At 36.4% G+C, this 12,278-nt stretch overlaps 1 protein-coding gene across 1 annotated transcript in view; it reads left to right on the forward strand.

Moving 5' to 3' along the window:
• Nucleotides 1-12,278, forward strand: part of LOC127877377 (formin-J-like) — a 70,781-nt gene that overhangs the window by 32,673 nt on the left and 25,830 nt on the right. The window contains exon 4 of the mRNA XM_052423140.1: nucleotides 3,209-3,324. Coding sequence (XP_052279100.1) covers nucleotides 3,209-3,324 — 116 coding nt within the window. The remainder of the gene's footprint in view (nucleotides 1-3,208; nucleotides 3,325-12,278) is intronic.

Genomic DNA, 12,278 nt, shown 5'->3' on the forward strand with positions numbered 1-12,278 from the left:
CGTGATTAGTTGGTCTATGACGTGTTTATAATGACGGAAGTGCAGAGAAATCTCTATGTGACATATCAGTCACGCGCCTTAGGATCTCAGAGCTACCTGCAGTGCTAAAGATACGGTGTAGAAACCGCGGTCACTTCGCCACTAACAATACACGTAGAGGGTAATATCATTTTTCTAGTAACTATTGTACCTCATTAAAAATGTTGAGCATGTACTTTAGTTTCGCCCTTAACTTTCGATTTGTATGTAGATACGCATTCCCCCGTATCCCTATTCGATGGGTGGTGTTCAGACATACCAAAAATGCTACAATAGCTTCGCATAATGGGCCGTGATACAGCGGAAATGTTATACCAACAGGTGTGCGTCAATGAGTCATTAAATAGTCTCTCAATTATCAACTGTTTTCTCTTCATCTTCATCTTTCACACGACAATAACGGTATGCCTTTTTGATAAGTTCATACTTCGTATGCACAGCTGATAACAGTGCATGTGAATGAACCGTAATAGCTCATTTTTCAACATGTCGAATATCGAACATGGTGAAAAATGAGCTGTCACAGGGATTCCTCACGAATGCATGGTCAAATTAGTACTCTTTCAGTTATGTGGGTCAGTATACGAGTGTGTTTTTGAGTTGGCGCTTCTAAACATTACCAATTCCTCAGCCGACACAACGACAAAACGTTTTTGACAGGTAAAAAATGCAAGGTGCACATGACGGTTAAATACTATTGTTTCCCTATAGGACACGCTCTGTGTATTATGTAATGCGGTAAATATGATATGTATTACTAGACCATTATTTATGCTTTAAAACTTCATAACGCCCATGCATTTTTCACATCAATCTTTTAAAATGTCTATTTGAACGCTTCAGTTCATCTGAATAACTTTTGTAAGTAATTTATTTCGGTTTTTTCCCTACAAAAAATGTCAACAACATTGTCAATAACAACACATAAGGCTTTCGGGTTTCTGATTGGCGACATGTCAGGTAACGTGGTTGATGCGTTGACTGCCGCATGCATGGCGCACGTATACTTGCACAACTTTAGGTTTCTGAAACGTAAATCACATATACCGGTACATTGTACAACAAAAAATTCGTATGTCTGGAAATATTGTGTCATCATGAAATCAGATATATAGGCTATACATATAACATCTTTTCATAGTAATATGATAGTACCGCGATAGCATAATATGTCTTATAGAACATGTCGGTCTTTTCTATTTGTCTCATCGATTTGATGTAGCTTATTTATTTATTCGTGTGTTTTTGCTGTCGCGAAATAAATGCCGGTATTAAAAAAATATTTGAACTGGTTCCCGAATAATTGGACCAGAGCTCTCAACAGATACTACCTGCAAGGCGAACAATGGGCGTCGACGTCCGCAATGCCCTGCTCTGATTAAAGCACTTAAAATAAATTGTTGATTGATGTCACAAACTGAATGCAGTGGTTTAACTGCTCTTGAATTGTCTTTTAAGAATTAGAACAACAACACGAACTATGGATGAGGTACGTGGTTTCAAGAAAGAGATAAATCCTTTCACACGCCCTTACTTTTAGCCCACATTCACGGCAATGACAAATTTCAAATTTCTTCTTTGCCATTTGTCAAATGTTCTTATACAGTCAATAGACATACAAAAATATCCCGTCCGGTTTATTTCGTTTTTTTGACGTATCGTACATTGTGTAAAAAAGGACGTTCGACCACATAGATATATTGCGATTGATGCAGGCCATTAAATTAACTAAAACTATCATGAAAGCTATTATTAATTAAGTACCATACTCTTAAAGATCGATGTGACTCAATCGCAAATCGAACATAATAATTATAATTCCTTGCGTCCACATATAATAAGTGGAATTGATTCGTGTATTTAAGACAAAATTATATTCTTTATTCCATTAAAGTTATAATTGTGTCCCATAACTGAATGATTATACTGAAATCGGAAACGTTTTAACTTGCCGTGTTAGTTTCTTTGATTTTTCCGTTTGTGTAAGTTAATATTTTCAGGATGAAGTGACTTTATATAAGATGTGGTATTTTAGCCTTCTGGTCGTAAACATATCTTGCAACACGTAGGTCGTCTATGACGGGTTAGTTTGAAAGTCGTAGTTTTGGACCTTTCTTTCAGATAAAGTGTACAGAAATTACCCGGTATTCTGATACGACCCAAACAGAAATTTCAAGATAAGGTTTGAAGTTGAAATATATCGATGAAATCGAACGAATTTTTGAATAGTATAAACACCGGATTTGATAATGTGTAGCAATTATACAATCTTCCAATAGCGGATAAGACGAGATTATTTAGGCTTACGGTTGTCAGATGATTGGCATATTATTAGAAAGTGTAAGCTAATGATTTTCTCTCTATACCTAGTCAGGGCGAGATAAAGACTTCAAAAAGGAACAGGGCAAGGTGATGTCAATCAAGCAAATAGGGAGTACTAACGCCCAGACATAAACAGGAAAACTTGACAGACTTCTTGACAAATGTCGACATCGACATCCATTGCAAACACAATATTTTTGTACACCTAATTACATAAGAATGCGATTCGGTATTTGATACCTATGAAACGGCTTCTTAGATTTAATAAAGTTATCTACAGTTATAATATCAAACATAGAAGTTATCTACAGTTATAATATCAAACATAGAAGTTATCTACAGTTATAATATCAAACATAGAAGTTATCTACAGTTATAATATAAAACATAGAAGTTATCTACAGTTATAATATCAAACATAGAAGCTATCTACAGTTATAATATCAAACAAAGAAGTTATCTACAGTTATAATATCAAACATAGAAGTTATCTACAGTTATAATATCAAACATAGAAGTTTTTTAGATGTGTATGTGTGTGTTTTCTTTGAGACGCCAATAATAAGTCAACCGCAGAAAACGAGATCGTGCGATTTGCGATTTCATTTATATGAAAATACACCTAACCGTTCGACTGCAGTAAGCGAGAACTTGCAAACATTCTTAAGATACTCACCAGATTATAAATAAATACTCAACATACTATATATATATATATATATAACGCACATATCAAATGAGTTTTGTACCACGTGAAATACATTACTTTTATGCCGTATAGACATTATTTTTCATTCGTGTGTAGACACCGATTGCATGAGTATTGACTTGCTTATTGTCATTTCAGTGCTGGACAGTGACAATGTGGCGGTGAAGCAGGAAGTTCTGAAGCTTCTCTCCGCGCTCTGCGTCTATTCAAAGGACGGATATGCGCGCGCACTCGAGGTCCTCGAACACCACAAGGTAATCTTGCTTTTAATTTTCGGCATTTATTGCGCGGTTGTCACGGCATTAGAAGAAGTTATTTAATTGGAAGGCGTCTTATCAGAGTTCTGTTACATTTAAGTTATCTTTTAGTTCTGGTGCAAGCTGTTAAAAAACGTATTACGTGTGCTTTTCCAAAATTCCGGTCTGTCGAAAAACATGACCGCTGGTAAAGGGGCATTTTCCTCATATGGCTAAAGTAAAACCTTTTTTACACTCTAAATTTCATATTTATAGTTCAGTCTTAACGAAACTTGGTCGGTCATGACATCTTATGATAGCTCGGCTGAGTTTTTAAATGGTTATGGTTTGTCGAAAAACATGGCCTCCAAGGGGCCGGACTTTTTTCCTCATATGTCTATAGTAAAACCTTGTTAACATTCTAGAAGTCACATTTGTAGTGAAATGGAAATAACACTTAGTCAGAACACTTTTTTCGAATGACTAATCGGGGGCAGGGGAGGCGGAGAGTTTTCCGTATATGGTTATAGTGAAACTTGTTGACCCTATATTAGCCACATTTATTGGCCAATCTTCATTTGTCCCAATAAAATCTCGGCTGAAATCGAAACTGGGCCTTGTGAGCTAAATAACTAGGTCACAATGTCAAATTAAAAAACAACAACATGTAAATACTATAGAAGTCCATTTTATGGTCCAATCTTCATGAATCAGCTTGCACTTTTTCATAATAGTCTAGTTCCTTTAGTTTCATATGAGCGAATTAGGGCACACGGTCCTCTTGTTTAATTAGATTGTTCAAACTGAAATTAAAACAAGGTAATCGATTTCCTACAAAAGTTTAAAGCAGTTTACTTGGGGTTCTGGGACACAGTCGATTTCAATGAAACAGTAATGTATAGTGTGTGGTTGAATCATCACGATGGTCCGCACCAATGTGTACATTGCCCTTCTCCACACCTGGGATTAATCGAACGGTACGGATCTGCTAAATACCATATTTAATGTGTCAGTAATGCTGGTCATTATCATGCCGCTTTGGAAAGGTGTTTCAGTAATGACCGTACCCAACACGACGAAAGGGACTGCGGACACGGTTCGCGAGCGCGCACAAAGATCCCGCCATCATGCCCGCACTTAATCACCAATAAAATAACAATACCCAGGTTTATTACCTTAATCTATGTTGATTCAGTTTGAAATACAGCTTAGGAACGTTTATGCCGCTCTTTAAACAGAAAACAGAATACTAAACAGCCTTCATTGAAGTTTGTACATTTACTTGTATATCCTTCACTGTTGAAGGTCTTATTGCATCTAAACACTCGTGATGAGCGTACATGTATTCAATTATCATGTGACATGAGAAAGGAGGACATTGTTGAAAATTTATATCACATTTCGACACTGCTGAAACTTCATTCTGCAGATGTTTAAATTCATGTGACGGCACGAAATGCATAAATATCAAAGTTGACGAGACAAATGAGAATTTCAGGTAGTAACTGTTCAGCTGAAAGCAATAAATTTGCAATCGACTAGAGTTATTGTCACCAGTCAAGAGCGCTTGTTCATTAAACTTCATTGATGTTTTCACACTATCAATTTACGAGGTGCGAATGGTAACACTAACTAAACATTGTGGCAATAAGCAATAAGGTGTTCCGTTTCTGTCATTATTATTTGTTTCTTGAGCGCCCACGAACGTGGTTAATAAAGAACTCGCGTCTTACGATGGTGTCCTTGTCCGTAAGTTTAACACCCAATTTATACTGAAAATAAGAGTTTTGTAATACAGAAAACTGCATTTGGTCCCAAGGCGCTAAGATGCAGAAATGCTTGAACAATACTAACCTATTTAAGAACATATATTATGCATGTCTTCGATTTTGACATCTATGTTGTACTAATAAGCTTCCTTAATGTTTTAATTGGTATAAATCTATCACTTATCGACATTTGTTTTGTTTTTCAAAGTGTGTCCTCCAATGTGTTTTCCTCTATCACTGGAACGACTTTTTTGAAGGGCCTACTTCCTACCCCGTCCGTAAGTGGTCTCTAGGGCAAGGCGATATCATATCTGACCTTTATGTTTGCGAAGGCTTTGCATTCCCCACAATCAGAAACGTAATGTGATTTTCACGGCATTCATTTCGACATTTTTGCCGTAATCACAATGTTCAAATGAATTTCAGCTGATGTAATTGGTGTTTACCCGGGACTTCTGTTTTAACCCAATTGGATCATCTTAATCGCCGGCCGATTACGCTCAATATCAAGGCTTAGAACAAGTGTGTGTCGACGGTGGAACTGCACAAGGTTCTTACTGTCTTCCCAGATAAATCAACACAGCCCGTTATGTGTTTTCTGATAAGGGAAGACCTTCTTGATACTCTAGTCGCCGTTTTTGTCCTGACATTGAACCCCAGCGTGGATCTCGTATCCTGCCGGGATGTTCGCGGGAGGTCTGTCCGTGCGCAGTGTTTCGTATTTGATATAGGAAAAGATACAGGGCGTAGTGTGAGAGGGCTGTTCAGTCAGTATCTAGACCGGAGAAATATGCAGGGCGCAGTGTGAAAGCCTGCCCGCAAAGTTAACTGTAGGAATATACACAGGGCGTAATGGGCAATTGCTGTCTCGTCAGCATCTGATGTAGGACAAGATGCGATGCAGAGATTGCAACGGATGTCCAGTCAGTATCTGATGTCTAAATAGATGTAGGACGTGGCGTGGAAGCTCTGTCCTGTCAGCATTAGCTGTAGGGAAATGTACGGTCCGTAGCGGAAATTGCAACGTCCGAGCAGTTCGATTAAATTCCTGCCGTTATAACCAACCACATGCTGATAGCCTAGCAACGTGGTACGAAATAATTTAACCGTTCATATTTTTACTTTTTTTCAATTTAGTTTTTTTTCTATTATGAACCTAAACTTATACATTATTTAAATATATTCAAGAAAATGGTACTACTTTTCATAATGTTATACTTAAACAAAATCTGCAAGGGTTTTCTTGTGATGCCAGAGATTGAATGTGAGAGAATGGAAGGATAATTTGAGTGGAGAAAGCGTGGCTGTCCGTTTGTAGTATAAGAAGCAGGGACAGTACGACCCGTTGTGTGAACGGTCGAACCTTACTTTTCAGTGTGTCTTCATTTTATACTAGCAAAGATACCAGTGAATTGTAAACGGCTTTTTCTGAAGTAACCAATCAAAGGCGTCATGGTTTGAAAGATTTTCAGGTCTTCAAAAATAGTCATATGGATTTGAATAGATTTTAAAAAAACATGAAGTCAAATGACACTATGCTTAAAAATGTCAGTGGTCAGATTAAATTTTCAGGGGTAAAAATAATTAAGAGCAGAGTTATTTTGTTTGCATACTTGTTAAATTATCTGTTTTTGTTTCCTAGTATACATTTTATTAAAAAACCATGCAATATAAATCAAGTTGTATTGTAAAGGATTTATCATCTTTTTGGTAACATTTGCATCAAATGATACAAGGCATACCATTTTCCGGAGTCAAAGGTAAGAAAATTGCAACATGCTTGCACTAAAAAGCAGGATTTTCCTTCAAGAGAAATCCCTTGGTCATAATAATATGCAAAATATTTATATGGATTTTATTACTCATTCCGCTTTGTACAATGCTGTCTTCGTTTTTACTACGTTTATCTTAATGGTATGCAAAATTAATTTAATAATTATGCTGTAGTTTTTTTTGCGACAATGTCAAATTTTGAATTTATAATTATCTTAAGTGAATTGTTTGACACTTTAAGTAAGTCATCTTGACAATTATTATGAAAATGACATGCCTGGTTTTAAAATATGTACCTTGTTCAACTGTTTATGACACGATATCTGCAAAAACAATTTTCAGGCTTCTCTAAAATGTTGAAATGTGAACACGTGCATTGTGTAAATATAAAAGAAATACGCAATATAAAATATGTCATATTTATATCAGCATTATGTTTTTCTCTATAAGCTGATGAATGTAGGTTATTTTTCAACTGAAACACTAAACGTGTTGTAGGTTTAATTGAAATGTTTAGCAGGTGTAGATTTCGGATCTGGCACCTTACCCACCTATTGATTTAGGGATTTAAACGTTTGCAAACATGTTCAACCATTCCCTGCTCGCTTCAGTAGCGCTTTTGTACAAGATACAAGATATCATTGCTCGCTGAATAACCGTCATGATATATAACTTCGTACATGTTTAAATCATTTATAAAGCTGTGAATGGTGTATACAGCATCTGTGATTTCTTAAAAGCTGTGAAATGACAAGTAATTCATTCCTAAAAAAAGTCGCTTCGCGTTTAAAATAAATCAAATATTTCCTCAAAAATGTTAATTGTCGGTTTGTTAATTTTGAAACGTGTAATTGTGCTTATAAATCTAGTGAGAGAAAATTGTCAACATGTGTGCGCTTGCACATATCAAATGTGCCTAAATTCGCTTTCGCGACTATAATTGCTTTATTGTGACATATTCTCTTTGTTATATTTAAACATGTTTGAGTGCACTGACATACTGTTTCAAATATATGAAACAACACAAAATGAACGTTGGTCCGCATATAAGGGAATATGCCATTACACAGAAACTATTTGAAAAGCTATACAAAGCATATGTAGCAAAAAAGTTTAAAAACAAATAATCAAAATGGTTAACAAAATTATCCATATTACCCCAACCGATATCAACATGACAAACACACTTCAAATTTAAAGCTACTTGTATGCGACTGCGAGCTAGACCAAGAACATCTTGCGTCGATCCAATCAGCAACTGAGTTGCCCATTGAGGAGAGGAACATGACTTCTGTTAACTCTTCCAGTGCTGGAACCGAATTTTGAAGGCCTTTGCAAACAGTTTGGATCCATATGAGACGCCACAGAACGTGGCGTCTTATTAGGATCCAAACTGTTTGCTATTCTTATAGTATTCTTTGAAAAAAATCAAAGAAATTGCTTATTTTAGAAATTCAGCAGACGACATTTTTGCAGACGACAAATTTCCCAGCATGCAAAGGGTTAAACTCAAAAGAACATACAGCACAAAGAGCTAGCCAGATTGTTGAGAGCCGTGGCTCTGAGTAAACAGTGTGTGTCAACCAGTAAGCCGCTAATAGGACGCGAACTCCAAACATGGATAGTATCATATTATCAGGCAAACTAGGCACTAGAACGATAGCTCTTCAGGAAGACAACTAATTGGAAATAATTATATACAGTCACTTATGGGACTTTGAAAATAAAGAAATATGAAGATCCCTCTTGATTCCTTCTGTTCAATGTTTTTATTGCCCATTTATCTTTGTCATCTCGACAATTTTTGTCTGTAACGAGATAACACCCTGTGGGAAAACCATTGCATGCACGAAGTAATTATGCATTTTTTGTAATGCCTTCAAATAACACGATTGTTAGTTGTATCTTGATCGGTACTTTTCCTCCAAATTAGTGTTGAAACTACCACTATCAGACGAACGGTTCGTTTCCAAACTGAGATCTAGTAACGCCATTATGCGGCGATTTATTATCGGCCTCATTTATAGCTCTAAATAAAATATAATACTTTTACATGGCACGTCTTTATTAAACGTAGATTTATCACCTGAAGGCCGATATTTTAAGAATTTATATAAAGTTGCACATATTGTTATGTCAATTGTTGACATATATCATATGTTTCATCTGAGACTTCAAAGTGGCCGTTTCAAACACGAGCGATGTATAAATCGTTCTGCAGACAATTGCCACTTCAATTTGAGTGTTTGTCCTGAAGACAGGCTGAAATGTGTCTCCCAAATTTAATAAACATCGTCTGACTTTGAAATATGGACTTCTCTTGTGCATCGCTCTGTAACAAATAGGGCAAACTGCGGCGTAAGCACAAAACCCTGCACCCAAGCCTGTATCAATCTCAAGTCTTTCACCTGCAGTTTAATCCAGTCAGATTGACTTGTTTGATATATATACGTGCTCTTGTTACTGGATTTTATTATGCCAAACTGCACATAGACAGACGATGATCCTGTTCAAAATACGAAGACGCGAAAGAAAGTAATGAAAGTATCTTCCACATAGAAGACGTTTTTTGTGAAATGTGAGTGTTATAAACATTGTTGAATACACTGGTTCTGATTTCAGAGTTTGACAAAGTCTTAGCAGTGTTTTAAAACAGTCGTGTTTGACTATATAGAAAGGTTTGACCACAATTAAATGTCACACAACACCTGCCTATATATTATATGTATCGTTTTTTGCTGTGAGCGATTCGCGACAAGTTTGTTTGCAGAATAAACGCGCTTAAAACCGATTCGCGTACTAAACTCTACAAAAAGTATTGATTTCACATTCCAAAACGGTATCAAGTATTGTAGAACATACCAAAAGGTGCATATAGCGGTAGCATGGCTAACTGCATACCATGTCTCCCATTTCATTAAGTGGATAAAGCTACCGTTTAATCAGTTATTGACTTCCTAAACTTTGGATTAATTAGGAGATGAATATTTCAATTCGTATAAATTACAACATGATCACTAAGCTCCGACCTTTGGTCTGTGTAACAATTCTTATCTATTAAAGACCAAAGTCTGAAGTGCCTAAGTTTATTTGAAACACAAATTAATCTAAATCAAAACTGATTTAATTGCTGAGATCTTAACAGAATACGTTACACGAATGAAGATATAATTGACCGCCATATGCAGCATTTGGATTCCTTATCACCAACTTTGTTACCCGATAGCAGGACTGACTAATTGCCCACGCCATATCAACTAGCCTAATGATTAGCGCATTGAATTGCGACGAACACATTTAATTAGAACAATAAATTATACATCGTTACGAAATAAAATATAAATAAAACTGACGATTATCCTTTCATAAAAATGCGTTTGAGACGACGCCAAAAAGGAATTTACATTTTGCAAAAGGATGTGCAGGTTTGTAATAAAAGATCAATTCAAAGGCGAAGTGACTCAGGTGAAACCAAATTATGTATCTGTTCCGCACACGGGCCATAAATAAGACCCGATTACGCTGTAAAGATTCACTGCATCATTCGTTTTAGCATATTAATATGGTAAATTTCCAGATAGTCATCGCGATGTCTATTCATTTTGCCCGTGAACAGAAATTAACTTTTTACGACATGATGTAAGCAAAACCCTTTCATCCGAGACCGGTGTTTTTGGGGAAAACGATTCACTCGTAATAATTATATGCATTTCTGCCGGATACCTTTGAGCAGCTTGAATTGGTGGAAGATGGAGCTGTCATCGTGGGGGACGATGTCCCACGGCGATGTTGAGGAATGGTATAGTTGCCGCCAGGCGGTGGATGGGGGTACATGGTATCTCATGGGGCCTCGCCCTTGTTCAGCAATCAGGCGTGTGAGATCATTCTAGAAAAGCTTTCCGATTTATTCGCCACCAGACCTATTTGATATCTTTGATGCATCTGATATGTTTCGGGTCTTGACCAAAGTGCTTCAAAGTTGTATGTTGCCCTTATAGCCATATTGACATTATACGTTGACTATATGTGCCATACAAGCAACGTGTGTTTTAGAACTTGAATTTATCAATAACCGTATATAACCTTGTAGGCGGCAGTCTTCGTAATCATCAACACTCGCGATTTTGCACCCGATACAACGTTATAAATTTTCATTCGAGTCTATATTATTGTTTTAACTTCTTAATATATCTTGAACAATACTTTCTAACAATTTAGTCATGACGTCCGCAGTTATCATTCGTCCGTTGTATTTGACACATTTGGAAATTGATGTTTATACAATTGCACAAACATTATTTTGTCACGAAGTGAACATGTTGTGTTAATTTGTTTGCCCTTTAACGTTTAAAAAAACTGGTTAAACTATTAATGGTTCTTAAAGTTCAAGCCTAAAATATGTGTCTCTGTTGTTTAAAATGTGATTAGCTTTCATAAGCAAATTTGACATTAATGCTCCTCTTTCAGTGAGAAATAATATTTAGCCATAAATCACCGACCTATGGCTGACAACCCCTCTCTGACTTGCAAAATACTGTCCATGTTATTGGCGTCTTTTCAGTCAATTATTCAATTAATCGGGCGAACGAAATCTATCCGCATTTATCCAAAATCATTCATACGGCTTGATACACTAATGCTTTTTCATACTTCGCTCGACTACCATTTAATAAAGTGTGAATGATTTATTATTATTCGAAGGTTTAGGTAGAAGTGGTATTTTGTTGTGAAATTGGTACTCACTCGGTCTTTCGAGCAAACCATCTGGTCTTGATTATAGATCCGTTTATATAATTAATTACACTGACAACATGCGTTTCCATCCTTTCTTTCTAATTATCATTTACGCGTCGTTTTACGGTCTATTTCACGCATTATACCTTTGTCTTTGATGTTTGCTCTTCCTACTGAGTCTGTGTATATGGTTGCCTACACTGGGGTCATCTTGGATTTCAGTTTAACACCTTTTTAACAACGTTTTTACTCTCATTAGCCGTTATCTATAGTCGCGGACTGCACTTGCCTTTGTAGAGGCTGCCGCATGTAGTTTTAATTACAGGGCCTTTGACAGGCTGTCATGTTTGAAAATTATTGTATCATTGTGAGCTTGTCGAATATAAATCAGTTATGGAGCCGCTATGTACTATGAGCACATTGTGAAACACATTAGCAGTGTTACGACGGCCTTGATGAACAATAAGTTTTTCTGTTTTTCATTTTCCAATATTTAGCGCTTGTTAAGAAGTCGTTAGCTAAATTGATTCTTTGAGAAATACCAACTTCAAACGAACAATTAATGGACCGAGTCACGAATAAAAATGACATTGAAAGTGCGGCGGTTGGTGCGCAGTTTACTTTCTGCTTATATTCTACATTCTAATAATTTTCAACTTGATTCCATAGCGACCATGGGTCTTGGAAATATGCAAC

The sequence above is a fragment of the Dreissena polymorpha genome, chromosome 4, assembly GCF_020536995.1.
Source record: "Dreissena polymorpha isolate Duluth1 chromosome 4, UMN_Dpol_1.0, whole genome shotgun sequence".
In the NCBI taxonomy this organism is placed as follows: domain Eukaryota; kingdom Metazoa; phylum Mollusca; class Bivalvia; order Myida; family Dreissenidae; genus Dreissena; species Dreissena polymorpha.